Source organism: Panthera uncia, chromosome B1, assembly GCF_023721935.1.
Source record: "Panthera uncia isolate 11264 chromosome B1, Puncia_PCG_1.0, whole genome shotgun sequence".
Classification (NCBI taxonomy): Eukaryota; Metazoa; Chordata; class Mammalia; order Carnivora; family Felidae; genus Panthera; species Panthera uncia.
The window spans coordinates 168,676,126-168,701,811 of record NC_064811.1 but is presented as its reverse complement, the minus strand read 5'-3'; the positions used below and the strand labels follow the sequence as shown (position 1 = coordinate 168,701,811).

The window sequence follows — 25,686 nt, the reverse complement described above, 5'->3', positions numbered from 1 at the left end:
AGACGCCTTATTTCAGCTTCTACCCAGTAGCATTTTCTACATGCTGGTAAGAACTGAGTTTTTACGAATTAATCTCGGTGTGCTTTTGTCTCTTACTCGTCTGTGATCATTGTGCAAAGCTGACCACATGGAGAAGAAAACACGAAGAGGTACAACAGGGGCATGTCAAGGCTACCGGGCTGTACAGGACGGGAAGGTCTGACAATCCCTCTTCCTGAATCAGACATTCTGAAAGAGCTCAGTAAGACCTTACGGTATCAGATGGTCCAATACGGGTCCACTTAGCACATCTCAGAAAGGTGCTTATTAAGCCTCTGCTGGAAAAAAGTTCTTTCTGATGCTCCTGTTAGAGTTTTGTCAGCCACGGAACCAAAATTCAGTGCCATGGAACTCTACCTATCTGCCAGGATACTGCCCGCTATACTCACTCACAAAAAAAATCCTGCTTTAGGGGCGCCTGGGTGGCTCAGTCAGTGAAGCATCCGACTCTTGATTTTGGCTCACACTCGTGAGATCAAGCCCCGTGTCAGGCTCCACACTCGGCAATGGAGCCTGCTTGGGATTCTCTCTCTCTCTCTCTCTCTCTCTCTCTCTCTCTCTCTGTCTCTCTCTCCCCCGCCCTCTCTCTCTCTCTCTCTCCCCCTCCCCTGCTCATTCCCTCTCTTTCAGGATAAATAAATAAACTTTAGAAAAAGCCTGCTTTATAAAGATAAGATTCAAGATACGTACAGCTGAAGTCATAATCCATATGAATTCCTTCTATCATAAGGGAATGGATTTCTTGATAAAGGTGCATTTCAAAACCGGCCTCATTCTATACAGAAGAAATAACATGGGTATATTGGGACCGCCTATATATACACAAATGTTTCTTTTTATTTCAACTTCTCAAGATTGCCTGTTTCCTCGGGTTCCAACGCAATCATTTGTGCTATGCTTTGGGCCGCTACAGGTTACACTAAAACTGTACAAAGCTTTGTGCTGTACTTGCTTCCATAGCGCTTGGAACGCCTTTGAGACATTATCTCATTTTGTTATGGCCAGTTGTGTTATGCTTACCCTCAGAAATCACTGTTAACACCAGCCACCCTCTCTCCTGAGCTCGTGAGTGGTTTATGGGGCTGAAAACGAATCCATCAATGCACATGAATCAAATGCAGGAAACCAGTACTCATTGTTGGAACAACAGACCCTGGGCATTAAGTCACTTATGACTGGAATTTGGTTGATCACAGGAGAGGAGAGCTTAATGGTAACAAGAATGCTGTAACCTGATTTTTCAAAGCACTTTCATTTAATCACTTTCAATTCAAGGAGTGACCCGATTTTAGATGCAATGACCGTGACACAAAAAGAGTTTAAGTGTCCTGCCCAGGATGGTCAACCTAGAGAGGGACAAAATCATCTGATCTAAAGCAGTACTTTCTGCCTTCTCCCCTCTCCCTCGCCATCACCCAAGTCTACTTCTGGTCCCGGTAATATCATCCTTTTTCCCTCACAACACTTCGAAGTATCTGAATTGTTTTGTTTACTCACTCTGTTCTCTTGTTTTTGTCTATCCCTCGAATGAAAACCCTGTGAGCACAGGAACCTTGCTGTTTTGTCACTCAGGTGACCTCAGTGCCTAGGGCATCTCTTGTGTTCAATAAACGTACCTAGCACAGAATAAGAGCATCACCCCTTGCTCAGCAAGTTCTTTTGAGTGAATAAATGACCACAACTGGAATCTCCAGAGAGCAGCGACTTTCCAGCCACGCCCACGGATCTGGGGTGGGAAAGAACACTCGAGAGAGGGAACAGCCACCTCGCTACCAAATCCCTGGCCTGGTTAAAGAAGCGAAGATATGGCAATGACTACAGGCTGGGTTGATGCCAAAGATGAAGGGAGGCGAGGCCACTGGCTTCAGTCCTTGAGGGATCTCGTTCCCTGAAAAAGTCTCTGAAGGAACATAATTATCGGGGGCCGCTACAACACGAGCAGTACACACAGCCAGTTCTCCGTCCCTGCGCTCATTTTTTTTTTTTTTTAAACGTTTATTTATTTTTGAGACAGAGAGAGATAGAGCATGAATGGGGTGGGTCAGAGAGAGAGGGAGACACAGAATCCGAAACAGGCTCCAGGCTCTGAGCTGTCAGCACAGAGCCTGACACGGGGCTCGAACTCACTGGCCGCGAGATCGTGACCTGAGCTGAAGTCGGACACTTAGCCAACTGAGCCATCCAGGCGCCCCCCTCCCCCCGCGCTCATTTTTAGTAGCAAATGAAGTTCAGGGGCAAGGTGACAGAAAGCAGTGAGTGATAAGCGATAGCAGGTCACTCATTTGGGCTGTGGCCTGGGGGCAAAACTCAAGTAATCAGACTGGCACTTCCCCAAAAGGAAAAGTTATTATATGACCCAGCAATTCCACTCCTAGGAACATACCTAGGAACAAGAGAACTGAAAACATACGTCCACACGGAAACCTACACATAAAGGGTTATAGCAACATTACTCATAATAGGTGAAAAGTGTAAACAACTTAAATGTCCATCAACGGATGAATGGATAGATGAAATGTGATGTAGGCATACAATGAATATTATTCAGCCATAAAAAGGAAGTACCGATACCCGCTGCAACAATGACGAGCCTTAAAACCATTGCACTAAGCTAGTCACAAAGGGCCCCATGTTACATGAACGGTCTAGACGGGGCAAATCTCCTGAGACAGACACGAGGTTGGTGGTTGCTCGGAGCTGGGGGATAATGGCCACCAAACGGGTACAGGGATTCTTTCTGGGTTCATGAAAACGTTCTGCAAGTAGACAGTGATGACGATTGCCCTTTAAAGGACAAGGATTGCCCTTTTAAGGATTGTATCCTTTAAATGGGTAAATGGTACGGTATTTGAAATAGATCTCCACGCAGCGGTTATTAAAAACAAAGACAACAAAACTCATGCAATAACCAAATCCTTCTGCAGTCTGCTGCGGATGGGGGCAATGTTGGAGCCTCCCATCCTTCCCTCATAAAAGGAGAACAACTCTGCCTATGATACCTGGGGTTTTGTGGAGGTGACTGCCACCCTCTCTTACTCTCCATGCTAGCTTGCCTTGCTCCGTCAGGCTTGCTTTGGTCCTGTCTTTTGTCTTCATTCCTTTAACGGACTTCTGCAGAACACCTACTATGTGCCAGGTGCTGTGCAAGGCGCCGGCCCTACAGACGTAAGTCGAGCTGGCTTTGCCTTCAAGAAGCTACCACTTTCATAATTATTCATGTGACCACAGGCCAGGAAACAGCAAAAGGAAGAGTCGTGAGTGGTTTTCGGTGATGGGTTGTGGGCAGAAAAGAATTTTCCGTAGCTGGGCTCCAGAAAGGTAGACTCACGTCCATACCGGAAAAAGCACACACAGGTCTGGTGTGTGAATATCTCAAAGGCAGGGTGGGGCGGAGTGTGCAGGAGGAGGGGGAGCCCCAGGAGCCAAATCAGACAGGAAGCTGGAAGACACAAAACCCCTCAGGCCATGAAATAGTGCCAGCATTAGCCTTAAATTCCATCTGGCAGTACTCTGGGTGTTTCCATTTTGTTTATTTATTTTAATTTTTTTTAAAGGAAAGAGGAGATGGGGGAGGAGGGAGAGAACTTAAGTTATTACTCAGCATTTCCACCCTGTTTAATGTTTGCAAAGTACTCCTGCACTCACTTAGTCCTGAACTGCCTGAAATAATAAAGGAATTTGAGAACCCAGCCAAGAACTCGAAGTACTTAGGAGACATAAGAACCTATCACTGCATCTGGCAAGGTGGGCACTATTAAAAAAAAAAAAAAAAAATTAATCCCAGGGGCCCCTGGGTGGCTCAGTCGGTTAAGCAAGCGTCTGACTTCGACTCAGGTCACGATCTCGCGGTTGGTGAGTTCGAGCCCCGCCTCGGGCTCTGTGCCGACAGCTCCGAGCCTGGAGCCTGCTTCGGATTCTGTGTCTCCCTCTCTCTCTGCCCCTCCCCTGCTCATGCTCTGTCACTCTCTGTCTCAAAAATAGATAAAACATTTTTTAAAAATTAAAAAAAAAAAAATTAATCCCCTAAAATGAGCACTATATAAAGACATAATCCAATATAATAATCTCCGTAAAACCGACAGGCCTCTTGGTGGTGGTAAAGGAACTCCGTAAGCTCATGTTCTAAGTCTGCCCGTTCATACCTTGACACACACCAGGTGTCAAATGGGCACAGACATACTTTTTTGACGTGAAAGAGTCCTGCGGCACCCCAAATATTTTATGGTAGCAGTTAACAAGAACACCAGCTTCCTGCGGTCACGACTGGAGCACCGGGACCATCATACTCAAGACGCAGCATCGATGAAGTGACAGGTATTTGTGTGACTGCCTATCAGCTGGGCCAGCGCCAGCGAGCTGCAAAACACCGGGAGCACTGTGGCTTTTGGCCTCAAGCTCCAGAAGGTACTTGAAATGGAGGTGCTTGCGGATCTGGATTACGTTTCAATCCAACCAAGCTCAGTGACCTCCTCGGCTGGCTCCAGAGGAGTACTACCTTGAGGAATGTCCATGGGTCAACTGGGAAACCACTCGGTAAAGACAGAGCACAAATTTAAAAGGACCATTATAGGAGTCCTAGGAGGACAGAGCGCTTCAGTGAGCGATTCCAAAAAACTATGTTCGGGTCACGTAACGATGAAAAGAGAGCGTTGCAAATGTATTCAAAAGACATCACCTACTTTATTTCCAGTCAACTCTCCGCTCTTCCCTCTTACGCTCCACAGGACACTTGGAAAAACTTGACAAAACCCACCACATGCACACATACTGCAACTCTACTATGGTCAAGCGGGAATTACCAGGTCGAGATCTCAAAGAGATCAAACCTTAGAGAGATGAGGCCAGCGTGTGAGGCTCCTCTCTTCTTGGGGCAACTGCCGAATTAAGAAAAGTTTCCTGAATGGCCGAGCAGCGTTTCTGATGGCCTGGTGGGTCCAGGAGAGCAAAAATGGGGAGTCCTAGACCGCCAATGAGTTGGCTGTAATTTCAGACAAACTAGGCTAAGGAAAAAAGCAATACTACAGACAAAACTAATGGTAAAAAGATTTAATAAACAGGAATTAAAAGGTCAAACTGTTTAGAGGCGCCTGGGTAGCTCAGTCAGTTGAGCGTCCAGCTCTTGATTTCAGCTCGGGTCATGATCCCAGGGTCGTGGGATTGAGCCCTGCATCAGCCTCCACACTGAGGGTAGAGCCTGTTTAAGATTCATTCTCTTTCTCTCTCTCTCTCTCTCTCTCTCTCTCTCATTCCCCTCCACCCCCTGTTCTCGGCCCCTCTCCCCTGCTTGCACTCTCTCTCTCTAAAAAAATTTAAAAGTGCAAATTGTTTCAGTATAACAATTCTAAAATTGTACGTACCTAAAAATAGGTCTGAAAATATATAAGGCAAAAAACTGACATCACTGTAAATCATCATCATTGACATAAACTGTAAGCATGGTGAAAGACTGAACACTGTTCTCTGATGGAAAACGGAGGAAAACAATGACGTACAGCAAATTTGAAAAAAAAAAAAATGATAAAGAAATAAGAATCTAACCGCCATCCACAGAACTCTCACCCCATGGTCCTAACTTACATTCTTTTCAAGCCTATACGGAAGTTTCCAAAACCAAATATATGCCTTCTGCCTGTACAATGCAAAAATGTGTAACACAGATACTAGCTAGAATGGATAAATCTGGCCCCTGACAAAGAAGTATGACCTAGTAAGGCCTGAGGGGACTGTGGTTTCAACAAGCAAAGCAGTCTTGAGATCAGACAGTAAGTAGATTGTCCCTTGTGTCTTGGTGATTTAGGGACAACATGGAACCGATGTTTGGGCTGGACCTGAGATGGCGAGGATGAAAAGAGCAAAGAGAGGGGGGTGTGGGGAGAGTCCGCACGGCCCTCTCCCCCTTCTCCCTGCCCCTGGGAGCTGCATGGCTGTGCTTTGAGTTGTGTGGAAGGGAGAGGAAACCCTGGCCCCCTGCCTAAACATAAGGGGAAGCAGCAGGGATAATAGAGTCTTCTATGCAATCAGGCAGAATGACTTAGCTTTTCTACGGCCAAACCCTGCTTCCTTTTCCCCTGGCTTCCCTGCTTTTCTCCCCCATTCTAGGCAAGTGCATTAGATTCCTATTGGCCACCTTTGCTATTCCGCCATCGCAAGCATTTACATGGGTGAGGGCAAGTGTGGATCCTGAAAATCTAGAGATCCTGATTCTAAGAAGCTTCACCCTATGAGAAAAGTCTTCCTTGCTGCCCACCTTCTTCCTGCCTTACTCTTCAGAGGGAATAAACGGGCCCCGAAAATTGGTCTTTGCTTTGATCCTCAACTTCGGTGGCCTGGACGTATGTTGGTGGTACTCTGGGATTTGAATTAGAAATGTGGATACGTGGAGGGGTCCTGCTGGGATTCAAGCTCCACTGAGATGGAGCTACAAGCCTCGGGTGGGGTGGGATGCGGGGGGGAGTGGGCACGACCTGTGCTTTTCAGACAAACCAGGCGTGCTGAGTTACTTCCCTACAGCCCACTGACAGGTTAACTGGACCACCTCCCTAGCCTGACCTAATTGCAGGAAATATACTAGGGGGCTTTCTGGACCTGCTGTAGCCCTGACCTAGTTCTGTGAAAGAATCTCAGCAGCACCAGTAAGTCTCTCCCTCATTTCTCCCCCAATCTGGCAACATTTAGTGCTGAGCAGAAAGAGCCACTTAATCGGCAGTGTTTCCCTTGCGCGGCAGCCAATCCAGGGTCCCACGTGGCTCCTCCCGGGCCAGCACTGTGTCGGATCCTTCTGCATCCGCGGCTTGGGGTTCAGCTATTCATATGCTCTGACGTTCTGGGGTCCGAGCACGGTGGCACTCATGTATTTGGCTGGCTGTGTTGGAAATCACTCTCAGCACAAAGTTGTAGAGCCTAAGGACTTCCTGGGTTTTTTTTACTAGCACCATTTCAGGAAGTAAGGCACGTTGATGTTTGCTCGAAGTGCCTTATTAATAAGTAACTTCCACTGTGCTTCCCTTTCCCCGTCTGGCAGGAGGCCATCCAGACTTACCCTCATACATCTCCAGGATGTGAACCGTGTCTCCGATCTCCAAGGAGAGCTCCACATCTTGAGAGGCATTGTAGTTATAGATCGCTGGAAATGAGAAAGACATGGGGGAAATGGCATCAGTGGCGGTTAAAGTACAAGTCACTGCACAGCACAGTCAGTGGTTAATGAATTACTTATGGAACGAACAGCCCTCTATTTAATGATTTTGTGTGAATCACCCACTGTAAAGCAGAGGACATCCTCCTAAACCCCTGTTACTGGTAACGTACACTCATTCTTCCATCCGGCAAAAATTGGTTGGCTGTCTACGACACGTTGTGTTCGAGGCCGGGGACAGAGACAAAACCCACAGGTGGGGTCCCTGCCCCAGGGATTTTTAATAGTCCAGTAGAGGGAAGAAGATATTAAATGTATTATATTACAGAAACAACTACTTCATTTCAATTGTGGGAAGAGTTATGAAAGAAAACACCAGGCTACAATGAGAATGCAGTGCGGGTTTCTGTAGGTGGGTCCCTTGTCCATCAGACAACAGCCAGCCTACATCACCACTGAGCTCAAGATCTCTAAGACACAGAATGAGCCATCTCCCGGCTTCGCTGGCACCGTAATTGGGAGTCAAAAGGCCACTTTGAGTCCCATCTACCCTGTAGGAGCAGACTAACGCACAGTGCAATGTGGAGACGGCCATCTTTTCCCAGGTCTGGGCGTCCTGGGGAAATGGATCGCCCAGCACCTCCGCATCAAGGTGACCTCAATCACCACATCCTCAGGACTGGCAGTGACTGGGCCAGATTATGGAAAATAGGCTAAGTCTGATGATTCAAAAAGACGACAACCCCGTCTTAAGATGGGTAAGGGCTCCGAAGAGACATTTTACCAAGAATCATATATGCTGGCTAAGAAACACACGAAAGGGTGCTCATCGTCATTAGTCATCAAGGAAATGCAAATTCACGCCGACAAGACACCACTTCACACCCACTAGAATGGCTATGGGTTTCTGTTTGTTTGTTAGGTTTATTTATTTGAGAGAGAGAGACAGAGAGAACGCAAGCCGGGGAGGGGCAGAGAGAGGGAGAGACAGAATCCCCAGCATGCTCCGAGCTGTCAGCACAGAGTCTGACACGGGGCTCGAACTCACAAACTGTGAGACCATGAGCTGAGCTGACATCAAGAGCAGGACACTGAACTGACGGAGCTACCCAGACGCCCCGGCTAGAGTTTTAAAAAGGTAGACAACTGGCAAGAATGTGGAGAAACTGGAACCCTCACTCATGGCCGGCAGGAACGGAAGACGACACAGCCTCTTCGGAAAACAGTTTGACAGTTTCTTAAGCCACACATAAATTTCCAGTACATTCCCAGCAATTACATTCCCCGCTCACTCTGAAGAGAAATGAAAACACATCTGCGCGGCAACTTTCTGTGACTATTCCCAGCTGCTATGGTAGGCAGAAAAATAGCCTCCCAAAAGACAGTCACATCAGATTTCTGGAAACTGTGAATGCTACCTTACGCAGCAAAACATTTAGGCGCGCCTGGGTGGCTCAGGTGGGTAAGCGTCTGACTTTGGCTTAGGTTGTGATCTGGCAGTTCATGGGTTTGAGTCCCGCGTCCGGCTCTGTGCAGACAGCTCGGAGCCTAGAGCCTGGAGCCCGCTTTGGATTCTCCCTCTCTCTCTCTTGCTTCTCCCCTGCTTGCTTGAGCTCTCTCTCTCTCTCAAAAATAAATAAACATTAAAAAAAAGAATTGGGGTAAGTTAAGGATCTTGAGAGGAAGAGCATTTTCTGGATCATCAGTGTGGGTCCTAAAGGCAATCACATGTGTCCTGACAAGAAAGGGCCAGAGGGAGTTTTGGGAGATGCACGGAGAGAAGGAAATGTGAAGGCGGTGGCAAACACTGAACCACTGTGACCTCCAGTCAGGGACAGACACAACCACCAGAGGAGGTGGCAAGAAATGGAATCTCCTCGAGAGCCTCTAGAAGGAGCACTGGCTATCAACACCTTCACCTTACACTTCTGGTCTTCAGAGCTGTGAACATAAACTTCTGTTGTTTTAAGCCTCTGAGTTCCTAGTAATTTGTCACAACGGATCACAGGAAACCAAAGTAGCAGCATTATTTACAACAGCCCCAAAGCGGAAATTACCCATCCACTGATGAACAAATGGATACGTAAAACAGGATGGATCTATACGATGGAACACTACTCAGCAGTAAAAAGGGATGAAATAAGGACACAGGCTACAACACAGGTGAACTTCAAAAAATTTATGCCAAGGGAGGGGGTGCCTGGGTGGCTCCGTCGGTTAACTGGCTGACTTCGGCTCAGGTCATGATCTCACGGCTCATGAGTTCGAGCCCTGCATCAGGGTCTGTGCTGGCAGCTCAGATCCTGGAGCCTGCTTCCATTTCTGTGTCTCCCTCTCTCTCTGCCCCTCCCCTGCTCACACGCTCTCTCAGAAATAAACATTAAAAAAAATTTTTTTTTAATTATGCGAGGGGTGCCAGGGTGGCACAGTCGGTTAAGCGTCTGACTGTTAATCTTGGCTGAGGGCATGATCTCACAGCTCATGAGTTCGAGCCCCGCATCAGGCTCTGTGCTGATGGTGCAACAACCCGCTTGGGATTCTGTCTCTCCTTCTCTCTACCCGCTCCCCGACGTGTGTGTGCATGCTCTCTCTCAAAAATAAATCAACTTAAAAACATTTAAAAACCATGCTATATGAAAGTCCCATACCAAAAAATCCCATATTTTAGACCTCTATTTATTTGCGATGCCTAGAATAGGCAAATCTACTGGAAATCGTGTAGCAAGCAGTAATCACTTGTTGCCTGAGCAGGGGAGAGGACGAACAGCAACTGAGCACAAACAGGCACCAAGGGAGCTTTTCAGGGAGGTGGAAACATCCCCAAACTAGATTTTGGTGGTGGGTACACAACTCTGTAAATTTACTAAAAGTCATCCAGCTTGAAAGGGACGGATTTTACAGTATATAAGTCAGAGTTCAATAAAGCTGCTTTTGTCTGTTTGTTTGTTTCAGCAGGTTTGTTTCTTGCCCTCGTTCTCTTGGTAAGCGATGTACGTGGTTCTAGGAAAAAAGAATCACCTTTAGAGATTCTGTTCTTGCCATTTACCTGACGATCCAAGGAACCAAGATGTTCCCCATCCCTGCAGCTCTAACAAGCACATGAGGATGGTCGCTAACTCATCTGCCAGATCCCACAAAGGTCATTGCCAACTGTGGGTACTTCCTGCTCTTTCTTTTTTAAAAAAAAATTTTTTTTTAACGTTTATTTATTTTTGAGACAGAGAGAGACAGAGCATGAACGGGGGAGGGTCAGAGAGAGAGGGAGACACAGAATCTGAAACAGGCTCCAGGCTCTGAGCCGTCAGCACAGAGCCTGACGCAGGGCTGGAACTCACGAACCGTGAGATCATGACCTGAGCCAAAGTTGGACACAACCGACTGAGCCATCCAGGCGCCCCTTCCTGCTCTTTCTTGAACCTGCAACACATTCTGTGTCTGCAGCTGGCCCGCAGGCTTCTCCCTACATCACAGGCTGTCAGCGATGGAGTCCACACCTGTAGCCACATCTTTTCCAAGCGGTCTCTCTATTTGAAGGGACTCACCCAAAGAGTGTTCTTCTGTAGTCTTGGCACAGAAACCTGGACAAGTTATGTTGAAAGGAATTTACTATTGAGCTTTTGGACTAGACAATGAATTCCGAACATGGCTTGGCTAATGAAGTGGGTTAGGAGAAACTGCACAGGATGTAAACATAGCAGTTGAGTTCCTGATGGATTCCTCGACCCACTGAAGTTCACTTCCTTCGTGCGAGAGCCAGGGGACTCAACTGTGTTGCCCACTAAGTAAATGTCTGGTTTACTATAGAAAACGTAGATCTCATAGCCTTGACTTCCCCTAGTCCCCATTCACTGGGGACTAGTTCCTTCCAGCGGCCCCCCTCTCAGATGGAAACAGGAAGTAATGAGAGTGACGTGTCACAACGTGTTGGGTAATGACCAAGCTCTATCTCTTCCTCGTTCTTAGTTATCAGAAAGTAGGCAGAAACTCTCAAAGGCAGCATCCAGCAAAGAGCTACCAAGGATTGTTATAAACACACACACACACACACACACACACACACACACACACACACACACAAACATATAGACCAATATGTTTCCTTAACTCCTAGATTCCTAAATTTTCCAAAATTATCCTGGCCTTACTCATCCACGTTAGTCTCCATCATCTGCCAAATGCTACCCTCTGCTCCAGTCAAGACTCCTACGGTCTCCCTAAAGTCTGTGTTCACTCACGGTTTATCCCCTCTTTGGAACAACAGCTCATTTTTTGGATACACACACATAACAATCTGAAACTCCCATTCACAATGCTATTCAACAAGTGACTGTGGGGTCCCTGGTAGCCTACAGGAATCTCTTTCTTCTGACATCTGACATCTGACATCTTTTCCTTCCGACGCAGTTTGGGTTATTAATCGCAGATAACTTTGCTTATCATCCGCCACCAATCGAAAGGAAAACTCCTCACAAACGAGGACCCCGTTGCATCTTATTTTCGTCTCTTTCACATTTCCAGACCCTGGATTAGACGCAAAGAAGGTGCTCAAGGCACAAGAGTGACTTTTACAGAAGCTACCAATCGATTCGGTTACTCACTGCTTCTTCCCCAAACTTTAAGATGCTTCTGTCTTCCTGAGAAATGACAGCTGTGGTTCTGCACCGCTCAAGAGAGGGATATCAAAATCACCGCGCCTGCTGCTTTTTGCTTACACAAGAGAGAATCCGCCTGCCCAACCCAAGCTTGCGAAAGATTCCCACGGGAAGCACATCCCTCCCAAAATGCCTTTCGCTGCAGTAAAGTCGTCAGAGGACGTTCATCTGTTTCACATCTTCGGGCAGAAATGCCAACGAGCTTCCCAACCACTCAGGGCTGTCCTGTATTCGTTCCAAAGGTGCACTTTTGAACCACGCCCTCCCTCTCCCGCTCCTTATTACACCTCATTTCCATTGTATTGTGTACAATTTTACTTCCATACGCAATACGATAACTACAAGAAGTGCACGCCATGTACCGCAATGACTTAATGAGGAAACAGATTCAGAAGAGGCAGACACCTTGCCCCAAGTAACCCAGCTTTATAAGCAGCAAAGCTGGTAAGGGACGCAGCCCTGTGATGATGCCTTCCTCACATTTTACAAGGCTGTTCCAGAATGGTGCCTGGAAACCAAGAGTAGAGGCTCACCGATTCTCAACGTGATGCCTGCCTTAGATTTCTCTCGTACCATGGGAACCCAAAGTCCAAAAACAAGTTTGATTATACGAATCGATGACTGGTAATCCTGTCGTCTGCTAGGCTGGTGCTGTTTTTCAAAACAGGCATACAGCTAGCTAGCGCTCAGCAGATTGTGCCTTCTCCCCTGGAATGTGAGTAATTCTTATGGAGAAAGACAGATAAAGGGGGAAATGAAGGAAACTCTGAGGGTTAAACAAAACACAATTGAAGACTCAACTATGCCACTTAGACATGCATGACCTTGAATGAGTTCCTCAGTGGGAGCCTCGGTTCCCTGTCTGTAAACTAGGCATCAGATCAGATGACTCTAAGGGTCCCTGTGGCTCCAAAATCCCCTGATTCATGAGGTGATGAAAAGAAGCAGGAGAAACAAGTTGTGCTGTTTTGAACTGGCGGGGCCCACCGCAATCTCTTGTTTTGTCTGAGGAAATTAAACAAGAACAGGGAGTCGCTGAATATAAATTGCCTGGCTGGCTGCTATGAGCAAGGTTGGGAGAGACGAATTGCGAATTGTGGGGATTTCCCCCTAAGCAGCTTACTGTTTAGATCATCAGAGTATGATTTTGCACAGCCACGTAGGTAAGACAGTATGTCTACAGATGTCAAACAGCTTGCATTTTATCAAATCTTTGATTTGGCCTTTCCTTTTAAACCAGGCTTGTAGGAGGGAGGAAAAAAGAACTTTGAGGTCTTCAGACTCTGCGACAAGAGAACAACAAAATAACACGAACAGGACCCAAAATGAGGATGGGTTTTGACAATGAAAAGTCTATGTGTTACTAGTGGTTAATCTGTCTAGTGAATTAGGTTCATTCACGAATCTTCAAATTACAAGCCCTTGAAGAATAACACAGCATGACATTTTCTATTTAGTCGTTTGGTAGAATCTACAAAAGGAAGATCCAGCAAGCCCAGAATAAGGTCCCAATCTGAGTTACTGTTCAGAAAATTGAAAAAGATGACCAAACTTCATCTTCTTCATTATTATCTTGACCTACCTACTCTCAGCCATCAGAACTACAAAACCTTAAAAAAGGCACATCTCACGTTTGATCTTTGCCCTGGAGTTAATGCGGGGATGTCCCGAATGGCCAGGTGGACTTTTCTCTTTTGCTCTTTAATTCCAGTCTCCTATAAGGACCAGAGGATCAGATTCAACAGCAGGTCTGACCCCAAGTAAAAAAATCTATGGTTTTACACTGAGCATTCCATTTAGGTTCCCAACTAATCTTTTCAGGATGAGATGCTCATCCTGCTCTACTCAGAACTCTCCACGCCAGGTGCCATCGAATGAAGACAGCAGCTTATGCTTTTCCCTAACAGCAGAAGCAGTAGAACAGTAGAACCTCCTCCCTCCACAGGAGCAGGTTCTTACGGGCTTCTTAATTCACTCTCTAGACTACTGAGGAGGAGAGGATGTATTGACCAATTCATCAGTAATTCTTTAGAAATCTCTATTTTAAGAATTATATCTACTTGTAGGTGGAGTTGATAATTACACTTAAACTGGAGAGAGGTTTCACAGATCTAAGTTCAACTAATTTACTGATTGGCTCGCTGTTACCAAGCGGTTACTACGCGCCGTCTCATTTAAACTAATATGAAATTAAATGTACACAGGATGTTTAAAGGAGCAAAGCTGAAACAAGATTGTTCAGAAGTATGGGGGGTGGAAATCTATGATCTACAAACATGCTGAGCTTTTCCCCATAGCTTCCCCATTGAAAAAGTGAAGGCAACAGTACGTTCTTTATACGATTTTGTGAAGCCCAGAGAGGAGGAGGTATGCAGAATCCCCAGGACCGTGACAAATACCTGGCGGGCACTGAAAAAATGGCGGCCACCTTCCCTTTTACCCCTTCCCTTTTTTGCCCTGTCCAGCTTCCCACTTTGAGCACGATGGCAACCACATCCTCAAAGATGGATGGACACTATCACCCTCACCCAATAAGCCAGTGGAAGTCACTCAATGAAAACTGGGAATCAGGAAGACCTACAGAGAAACAAAACAAACTAGCCCCGATAGGCCTTCCAAGGTTAAGGTTGCTGGACAATGAAGTGCAGGTGTTCCTAAGGACGACAAAGCCGTTTTCCTACAGGAAGCTAAGAACGGAGTTGCCCTAAGAAGCAGCAGGAGAGCCAGGCACTATTTGAATATTTTAACCATTCTCCTGCTGTCCCTTCCAGCATTTCTACAGTGATTTAACTGAGGAACCAGGGTGTCAATACCCCAGATGCCTCAATCACTTGCTCACTGTAGTACCCTCAATCTGGACACAACATTGCAACGCATTCTAACATTACTCATGCCTACGGTTCTAGCAGCTTCTCTTCTTTTCCACTGATCTCTTTCTTGTTAAGAAAAAGTAAAAGAGAAGAAAACGCGAGGGCAAGTAAGGAAGGGTTTTAATGACGAAGTAAGAAAAATCTGACTAATGAGCCCAGAACACTTTCCCCCAACCAAATAAGGTATTAGTCAGGTTCTTCTTGGTATCTCTTCTTATTAAATACAAATTAAATAGATCTGAGATAAAAACGGTCAGATCTAAGATTGGGTCAAGTTTACTGCCTCTAACTTATGGACAGAAATCATAACTCAGGAATAGAGAATCTGAAGATAAAAGCCACAGATTATTGTGGAATCTAGAACAAGCATCTTAAAATGACAGGCAAAAACGTCAGTGACTCTTTTCTCCATAGAGACCTGAATTTGAGACAAAACACAGCTCACGGAGAAAAGGAATGATCCCTAACCAGGCTGCAAAACCCATTAATTTGAAAGCATCAAGCTGAAAATAAGAAAACAACCATAGAAGGTTGGGACCTGGGCATACATCTTGGCAGGGCCTGTCCCAGGGCAAACTTGGCTGGTCCCCCTTCCAGGGCCCACATCCAGGTGGGCCCGATTACATACACCACAGTCACGTCATACTGTGAGCACAGTGAGAAGACAGAGTGTGTGTATACACGGCCAGGAGGGAAGGCAGGGATGAAAAGAGTAAACAGCTAGGGAAAGGTCAGAGACCAAAGAAATCTGGGAAACCATTTGGTCAAATCTCCCTTGTTTCATAAAGGAGGAAATGGAAGCCGTGGGGTGTGTGTGTGTGTGTGTGTGTGTGTGTGTGTGTTAGTTGAAAAGTGATAGATGAAGATAAAACCAAATTGCAGTCAGGCCACCGAAGGTCCTTCCCACAGTCTGGCCAAAAAACTACCACCCTGGACTCATACAAGTCATCTAATCTTTTCAGGCTTCAATGTCCTCATCAATAAAGTGACATTTGTGAACTGGTATTTTACCTGCCTCTTAGGGTTACTGTAAGAAATGAAAGGAAACATAAAAATGAGTAATTTTTAGTCATGTCTTTGGAACCGTGATATTTCAGCATAAAAGACAAGTACAAATTTTAAAAAAAGGATAAATAAATCTAGGCTAATCTATTTGAATTAGAAATATCAGTACGGGGGCACGTGGGTGGCTCAGTAGGTTAGATGTCTGATTCTGGATTTCAGCTCAGGTCATGATCTCCTGATTCATGGGTTTGAGCACCACATCGGTGCTTGAGATTCTCTCTCTCCCTCTCTCTCTGCCCCTCCTCTGCTCATAAGCTCTCTCGCGCACGCAAAAAATAAATAAATAAAAATAAAAGTATCAGTATGAATTTGGAAGTTTTTCCTCCTAAAAATAATAAATATATATGTATATATGTGCATATAATAAATGTATCTGTATATAAGTACATATATACGTAAATACACACACACACATAGATGAATTTCATTTTCACTTGTGGCCATAGTGGGTCAGAGAACACATCAGGGGTCAAGTGAACTCTCTCGTCTGAAAGATCTAAACAAATAGGCAAAATATGACTCGTGATTTTCAGGCACCCAACAGCACGTAGTGCAGAGGGATGCCCGACAGAAGAGAAACAGATGAGGTTAATCTACAGCTGCCTCTGGTGACTGCTTGAAAAGAGTCTCCAGGCAAATGTACAGGGAGAAGAAACACAAACAGACCCTGGTAGTCACCCTAAGACGAGGAAACAGAGTTGAGAATTCAGGGTCAAGGTGGCTAAGATATGCAGGACAGAGAATCAGAGGGGAGTTTCCCTCGAGTCTATCGACAATGACTGGTCGACCCGTGTATGCGAAGCAAATACCCGAGGCCAAGGAAAAGAAGCAACGAGAAAAGAACGGAAGAAGCAATTCCCATTCCTCACACAGGGCTAGGAACAGCCCTGGAAAACTCACGTTTTCCACAACCAGAGTGGAGAACTTTGTGATACGTGGCGTCTACTCTGAGTACCAGAAGGGTAGAGCCTAAGAGTAGGGTAGGCAGTGCAACCAGATTGGCCCTAAGGTAAAGGCTGTGCGGGTCCTGCCTAACTGAGACCAAATGCAAATGTGAAAAGAATAAAAATCTTCCTCATAGCTGCATCCCAGAACAAGGCTCACACTCCCAAAGAGATAAAATTTACAATGTCCCAATACCAGTTCAAGATAACCAGGCATGAAAGGATGAAAAGTCAGGAGATACACGAATCAACAGAAAAAGACCTAGAAATGGCATAGATCAGGCAACGGAGCGTGTTCCAGTTAACTAAAGGATTCGAACCATGTAAAGCATATTCTTCGACTACAATGGAATTAAACTTACGGTCAATAACAGACATTAAAAAAAAAAAATCCCAGAATATTTGAAACTAAACAACCTACCTCTTAACAGTCCCTGGAACATTCATTCGGCCATGTAATCTACCACATTAAGATGAAAAAAAAGAAAAAGAAAAAGATCATCTCTACCGATGCAGAAAAGGCATTTGATAAAATCTGATATCCAGGCACGATAGAAACTGTCAGCACTATGCTACATCTACTGCTAACATCATATCAAATTGTCAAATATTAAGTGTGTTTCTGGGACGAGGCAAGGATGTCTGCTCTCATCACTTCCACTCCATATTTTAATGGTGATTCTAGTGTTTAAATAAGCGTTTAATCTAGTGTTTAACCTAGTGTTTAAATAAGGCAAGAAAAATAAATAAAAAGCTTACAAATTGGAAAGGATACACAAAGCTGTGTTTGTTAGAAAATAACGTGATCATCTAACACAGAAAATCTTAAAGGCACTTACAAAAGAGTTACCAGAACAACCCAGTCTGTACCAATATAAAAAAATTTATTGTATTTTTCTTTAAAAAAATTTTTTAAATGTTTATTTATTGTTGAGAGAGACAGAGACAGAATGCGAGTGGATTAAGGGCAGAGAGAGAGAATCTGAAGCCGGCTCCAGGCTCTGAGCTGTCAGCACAGAGCCCGACGCGGGGCTCGAACTCACGAGCCGCAAGATCATGAGCTGAGCCGAAGTCGGACGCTCAACCGACTGAGCCACCCAGGCGCCCCTATTTATTGTATTTTTCTATATTACAACAAGCAAGCTAATAGTGGGTTGTGAGGTAAAGAGCATCTCTTCCTACAGATTCCCAGTGAAACAGCTTGGAAACCAGCGCCCCAGAGAAACTCCTGCACAAGTGTACTGAAAAATAGATACAAGAATGTTCACAGTAGCAGTGCTGGTAGCAGCAAAACCTGGAATCAGCTCAGTGTCCATTGAAAGGAAAATGGAGAAATAAATTGTGATATATTCGAACATAGAATACACTAGGAAAAACGAATGCATGCAAATTTATACACATACTGCTAACAAAATGTTGAGCAAATTAAAAAAAAAATCACTAGAGAAATATACACAAGATGATGCTTTTAGAGAAAATCCAAAATCCTGCGAAGCTAAATGAATTCGGTTTTTAAAATACGCACGCATATACGGTATAACCATCGGAAAAAAACCCCTGGAAATAAAACACCAATTTCAGAATATTTTTATATCCAAGCTGGGGCTGGAGTGTTAAGACTATTAGGGGGAAGCATGGACATGTGGCTCATATCCAGAGAATCTTTTTGCAATTCATTGGATTGGGATACACAGGAGGGTTTATTACTGTTTCTCTTCATACGCTTCTCAAGTGTTGCGAATATTCTTTTATGTATGTTATACTCAATTCAAACAATGAAAACCAGTTAGATAGACAGATCTACATGTATATACACATGGGGGGGTATTTATAATGACAAAATAAACACCTCTTTTACACAAATAATTACATATTACCATATTCCTTCATATGTATTATTCCTGTGGTCTACAAATGTTAGCACGCATCAAAATCACCTGGAGCCCTTGGTAAAACACAGATTGCTGGGCCCCGCATCTAGTTTCCAATTCAGCAGGTTAGAAAAGAGGCTCGAGAATTTCCATTTTAACAGGTTTCCAGGTAGCACTGAGGCTGCCCGTTCAAGTCAAGACTTCAGGACCCTCTACGTTACTAGACGAGAGCCTCATAAAAACCAGCAAAGAAGAGCTAACACAGGCCTCATTTGGCAGATAAAGAAAAGTAATCTCTGAGAGATTAAGAGATCTGCAGCGTATGTTATTATGAATCATACCAGCCCTGGACTTGTCCAAACCCCAGTTCTGTACGTATTGATTCTTGGAAGCAACTTAACCTCTTGGGGCCAACAGTTCTATACCTGTAAATTTCACTTATACGATTCTTATGAGGCGTAAGGGATCATAAAGCGCTTGAATCCGTCCCTGGTATGTAGTAAACCCTGGGGAAATGTTAACTAACTTTACTGTCACTAAGTTAGTAAGCGGTGGAGATGAGATTCAAATCAAGCTCTTCATTTTCAATCAGTGTCAACACAGATGCCTTTTGGTGCCACAAGACAGCATTGAGGAGTGCCACAGAGTCCCACAAATCCTTTTTTTTTTTTTTTTAAGGCCGTTTTAGAAACCAGGGCGCCTGGGTGGCTCAGTTGGTTCGGCGTCCAACTTTGGCTCAGGTCATGATCTCGCGGTTTGTGAGTTCGAGCCCCGTGAGGGGCTCTGCACCGATAGCTCAGAGCCTGGAGCCTGCTTGGGATGCTGTCTCCCTCTTTCTCTCTCTGCCCCTTCACCACTTGTGCTCTGTCTCTCTCTCTCACAAAAATAAATAAACTTAAAAAAAAAAAAAAAGACAGTTTTAGAAACCTGTAAAACCAGAAGACTTTAATATAAATTCTAAAATCCAACTGCTCTTTGCACTTACAAGAAAACTAAGAACCAGAATGAAGTGGCTTAAAATCATACAGCTACTTAGGGGAAGTCTGAGATGTGTAAGTGGAAATAATTTTTTTTTCAAGTGATACATAAATGGTCTTTATAACATAAGCAAGAAAGCAAGCATGAGGTCTATAAAGATGAAAATCTAAAACTTTCTGATTTATTTACCTTTTTCACACACACACACACACACACACACACAAAAGCGACCAAATGAAATTTTCTTTCCAAGATACAATTAGTTCGAGTCACTTCAATGCAAAGATATGGAAAATTCTATCTCATTTCTTCCTGTAATCTAAAGAAAGGTGAATATATTATTTCTCTAATTTTAGGACAAAAGAAAAATGTAAATTTTGGACTGTATTTCACTATAATCATTTTACATTTTTAAAAATTCACCCGAGGAGCACCTGGGTGGCTCAGTCGGCTGAGTGTTCGACTTCGGCTCAAGTCATGACCTCACGGTCTGTGAGTTCGAGCCTCGCATCAGGCTCTGTGCTGACGGCTCGGAGCCTGGAGCCTGCTTGGGATTCTGGGTCTCCCTCTCTCTCTCTGCCCCTCCCCTGCACTCTCTCTCTCTCTCTCTCTCTCTCGCGCGCGCGCTCTCTCTCAAAAATAAACATTAGAAAAATAAAATAAAAATTCATCCGAGTTCCACTTTCTTTTCACATATATTTGAAAATAATCAAAAGCAGGGGTGCCTGGGTGGCTCAGACAGTTAAGCGTCTGACTCTCGATCTCAGCTCAGGTTTTGATCTCATGGACGTGAGTTCCAGCTCTGCACAGGGCTGGAAGCAGGCATGAAGACAACTGAAAAAAAATCATCATCATCATCAAAAGCAGAGTTTAGGTAAGTTTTGCTGACTCAACATGCCTCTCAAGTTATCCCCAAAGCATTAAAATATTTTAGGCATGAGTGTTCATAAAAAAATGTTGGTTCATAAAATACAACCACCTAACCTATGACCCAATCTAAATGTTAATAGCAAAGTAACATTTTCCAACCCGAAGTCTAGGCTTCTTTGTTTTCTGGCATTTAAAAATAGAAATCACTCTAAAGCAAGTGGGAAAATATATTTCCTGGTCTTCCACGTTAGCATGTTATATTTTATTTCAATACAACGAATTAGTCAAGAAGCGGTGACCTATAATAATTTCATTGGTTCCACAGCATAGTGTTACAGTTCCACCTTCTGCTTCTGTGCTGTGAACCCCAGAGAGGACAAAATCATGTACCACCAAAAGGGTAACGCATTTTACGTGCTGCATATATGACATAATCACAGACACTTCACTCCCCACTCACATCCCCACCCCACCACCCTGCCTCTGAAGAAATTTTTTTATGGTATCAGGGCACAGTATACATAAGGAGAAAAAATGAAAATGGGTCTATTTCCGTTAGATGACTGGCGACACGTCATTGAGTCATGCGGGCTTGAACCCTGCAGAGTCATCTTAGACCTGCTATTCTCCCCATTCCCGTTCTTGCTGTGTTTGTCTTTGCTAGTCATCTAGAACTCAGGTTACGACTCTTGGATCTCTGCTGATCGCCCTGCTCCCAGTGTCTCCTCATGTATAAAACAAGACAAATGATAACTACATCGCAGGGCTGTTGTGGAGATTAAGTAATATCCCTACAACAGGTACCATGGGAAGAAGTAGCTATTTCCGGCATTATAACACCATTCGGCATAATGGTGCCACTCTAACATTTTTCTGACAATACGCGCAAAAATCTTCGGACAGTTCTCTATTTTCTACTGATGCATATGATTTAAGAATTTTCAAAGCTCATTCCTTCCTGAACCTTCTTTGGTAACCCCTTTGCTTGAACAGCCCTCTCTACTTTTCCCCATTTGATTAAATCCTAGCCAGAAAGCGAACTTACAAAAGCCCAACTCAACTACAAACTAGCTAGCGTTATCCCAGCCTCTGATGGTTTTACCACTAGAGGGATTACAGTGTTCTGCCTTTTCCACTGTTCAGAATTTAATCAACCAATCTGCTGTGTGACTTACCTGCCCACGTGCCTCCTGGGGCTCTGTGCAAAGGGGAGGCTCACAACAGTCACAGTCCCATGTGTCCATGGGCTTCTTGACACCTGCCTTCTTGAAGGGGGCTGCTCGACAGTGACAAAAGAGGCCCAATGTAGATCTGTCTCTACTTACCTAAATTACAACACTTCCTTCCCCCCATAGAATCTCCTCAAAAGAGAACTAGGAGTGTTCCTGATAGCGCCCTTTAGTCAAGCCCTGTCTGTACGCCATTGCAGATCAGTCTTCGTTTTTTCTCCTTACCCACGCTAGGCTGTGGTCTTGTTAAAAAGTTCCTCTGGGGGCAGGGGGATGGGTTGGGGATGTAAGTGTGGAGTGAGGTGTGTGTGAATATGTGACACGTGAAAATGTGCCAAGTATAGGGATAGGGATAGCATAGCTCCCTTCACAAATAGGGTTGATTCCAGCTTTTCTCTATCTTGATAGTTCCTTGGACCTTTCAAGAAATTTCAGAAAGAGTAAAGTCGGTTGTCTAAGTTTAGAGCCACATTTCCCCTCTCACTGTCACTTAATAGAAAGTTAAAAAAATATTTTTTATTATTTTTTTCTTAACGTTTATTTATTTTTGAGACAGAGAGAGACAGTGCATGAACGGGGGAGGGGCAGAGAGAGAGGGAGACACAGAATATCAGAAGCAGGTTCCAGGCTCTGAGCCGTCAGCCCAGAGCCTGACGCGGTGCTTGAACTCACGGATCGCGAGATCGTGACCTGAGCTGAAGTCGGCCGCTTAACCGACGGAGCCACCCAGGCGCCCCCCAAAAATATTTTTTAATGTTTACTTATTTTTGAGAGAGACAGAGTGAGAGGCGGGGAGGGGCAGTGAGAGAGAGGGAGACACAGAATCCAAAGCAGGTTCCAGGCTCTGAGCTGTCAGCACAGAGCCTGACACGGGGCTCAAACTCACGAACTGTGAGATCATGACCTGAGCTAAAGTCGGATGCTTAACCGATGGAGCCACCCAGGCGCCCCTGGAAAGTTTAATAATATTATTTTTGTTACAAACATGTGAATCTCATCTTTGTCATCCTATGCTTTCTATTTTCTGTAAGTTCTTGTTTTTGTTTTGTTTTTTTCATCTCTTGATCTGTGGACTTTGGTTTCCTTTTCCCTTTCTGGTAATATAATTTTCTGTCTAGAGTTTATTCGTATTGGTCAAAAATTGGAAACAACCCAAATGTCCTTCAATAAGAGAATGAGTACACAAGGTGTGGTACATTCACATACTGGAATTCTACTCCGCAAAAAAAAAGGAACCACTGACACAATATGAATGAATTTCCAGTGCATGACGTTAAGTGAAAGAAGCCAGACTGAACAGGAGACATACATACTGTCTGATTCCATTTATATACCATTCTAGAAAAGATAAAACTATAGAGGAGTGAGACAGGCCAGTAGTGGCTAAAGGGACGGGAGGGACCAGAAAGGGGCATGGGAAGAAACTGGTAGGTGACGGAAGTATTCCACATTTTTATTGTGGTAACGGCACAAATGAATGATCTCAAAATTCACAGATCTCTGTGCCACAGAAGGGGATGTGTACTGTTAGTAAATTATACCTCGCTTTTTAAAAATTTTAACAAGATGGGGCGCCTGGATGTCTCAGTCGGTGAAGCGTCCGACTTCGGCCCGGGTCACGATCTCACGGTTCGTGGGTTCGAGCCCCGCGTCGGGCTCTGGGCTGACAGCTCGGAGCCTGCAGCCTGCTTCGGATCCTGTGCCTCCCTTCCCTCCTCCCTCGCTCACTCTCTGGCTCTCCGAAAAAGGAAGTTAAAAAATTTTTAACAAGAATGCACAAAAAAGTTTATTCTACTCATGACTGCCCTGCCACTTTAAAAAAAAAAAAAAAAAGGAAAACCTCTGGAACAGATGTTAATTATCAATATCTTCAATTAGACATTAATCAACCGATGGAAGAAACAACACTTTAAGATCCTCACAGCCCTCCTCACACCACTTCCCAGTACTTCTTCTCCTGATCTGGCAGTTTCATTGCATAATATTCTAGTCAATCGCTTGTTTTCGTATAATTTACTTGCTTTTACAAAAATTCCTCTTCCATGCTATTTTGTATCTATAATTAAACTAATGAGTTGTAAAAAAAAAAAAAAAAAAAAAAAAAAGTTAGACAGGGAGGGAGCCAAAGCATAAGAGACTCTTAAAAACTGAGAACAAACTGAGGGTTGATGGGGGGTGGGAGGGAGGGGAGGGTGGGTGACGGGCATTGAGGAGGGCACCTGTCGGGATGAGCACTGGGTGCTGTATGGAAACCAATTTGACAATAAATTTCATATATTGAAAAAAATAATAATAAAATAAAATTATTTTATTAAAAAAAATAAAATAAACTAATGAGTTGTAAGTAGTCTTATGTCTAATTGATTTCTGATTTACGACTAACCTTTTCACAGTATTACTTCCTCATTTTTGCATCACTCAGATTAACCTTTAGGTTGCCTAGAGTAAATCTCTACTATTGTTTGAATACTCATATCTGCGCCATCCCCCCCCCCCCACCTCCAGATTCATATGTTAAGATCCTAACCCCCAAGGTGAAAGTATGGGCAGGCAGAGCCTTTGGAAGTGATTAGGTCATGAGGGTGAAGCCCCCACGAAGAGGATCGGTATCCTGTAAATGAGATCCCACAGAGTCCCTAGCCAATTCCAGGAAATGAGGACACAACAAGCAGTCTGTGAGCAGAGTGTGGGCCCATATCTGCCATGCTGGTACTCTAATCTCAGACTTCCAGCTTCCAGAACTGTGAGTAGGAAATTTCTGCTGCTGAGTGGGATGCACGGGTGGCTCAGTCAGTTGAGCATCCAATTCTTGATCTCAGCTCAGGTCTTGGTGTCAGGGTCGAGTTCAAGCCCTGTGTTAGGCTCTGTGTTGGGCATGAAATCTACTTTAAAAAAAAAAAAAAGTTCTGCTGTTTATTACCTACCCAGTGTGTGGTACTTTGTTATAGCTGCCCAAATGGACTAAGACAAACCCCCAATAGTAGTAATTCATTTAATTTGAGCATACATGTGGCACTCTTTCTTGGCTCTTGCATCTGTGAATCGCTGTTGTCTTCAAGTTCAACTGAGTTTAGAATTTTTGGGTGAAATGGGGGCATCTGGGTGGCTCAATCGGTTAAGCGTCCGACTTCAGCACAGGTCATGATCTCACTGTCGGTGAGTTTGAGCCCCACGTTGGGTTCTGTGCTGACAGCTCAGAGCCTGGAGCCTGTTTCAGATTCTGTGTCTCCCTTTCCCTCTGCCCCTTCCCTGCTCGCACTGTCTCTCTCTCTCTCTCTCTCTCTCTCAAAAATAAAATTAGAAAGAAAGAAAGACAGAAAGACAGAAAGACAGAAAGAAAGAAAGAAAGAAAGAAAAAGAAAGAAAGAAAGAAAGAATGAATTCTTGGGTCAATCAACCTTTTGCTCAAAAGATTCAAGTAGACAAAGAAGACCAAGAAATAGAAACATATCAAGTTCCTGTAAGATAAAATATTAGTTCTCAGTAAAGATCTCAATGCTCTAAATAAAAAGTTTACTAAATTAAATTCCACTTAAGACCGCAATGGAGTCTTTTTTTTTTTTTTTTTAATTTTTAACGTTTATGTATTTTTGAGACAGAGAGAGACAGAGCATGAACGGGGGAGTGTCAGAGAGAGAGGGAGACACAGAATCCGAAACAGGCTCCAGGCTCTGAGCGGTCAGCACAGAGCCCGACGCGGGGCTCGAACTCACGGACCGCGAGATCATGACCTGAGCTGAAGTCGGATGCTTAACCGACTGAGCCACCCAGGTGCCCCAAGACCGCAATGGAGTCTTAAAGATTTGAGGGGCGCCTGGGTGGCGCAGTCGGTTAAGCGTCCGACTTCAGCCAGGTCACGATCTCGCGGTCCGTGAGTTCGAGCCCCGCGTCAGGCTCTGGGCTGATGGCTCGGAGCCTGGAGCCTGTTTCGGATTCTGTGTCTCCCTCTCTCTCTGACACTCCCCCGTTCATGCTCTGTCTCTCTCTGTCTCAAAAATACATAAACGTTAAAAATTAAAAAAAAAAAAAAAAA

General features: G+C 44.5%; 1 protein-coding gene across 3 annotated transcripts in view; it reads right to left on the bottom strand.

Moving 5' to 3' along the window:
- DOCK5 (dedicator of cytokinesis 5) overlaps positions 1–25,686 on the bottom strand; it is a 195,985-nt gene that overhangs the window by 150,390 nt on the left and 19,909 nt on the right. For all 3 annotated transcript variants that reach the window (XM_049631601.1, XM_049631600.1, XM_049631603.1), the window contains exon 2: positions 7,079–7,162. In XM_049631601.1, coding sequence (XP_049487558.1) covers positions 7,079–7,162 — 84 coding nt within the window. The remainder of the gene's footprint in view (positions 1–7,078; positions 7,163–25,686) is intronic.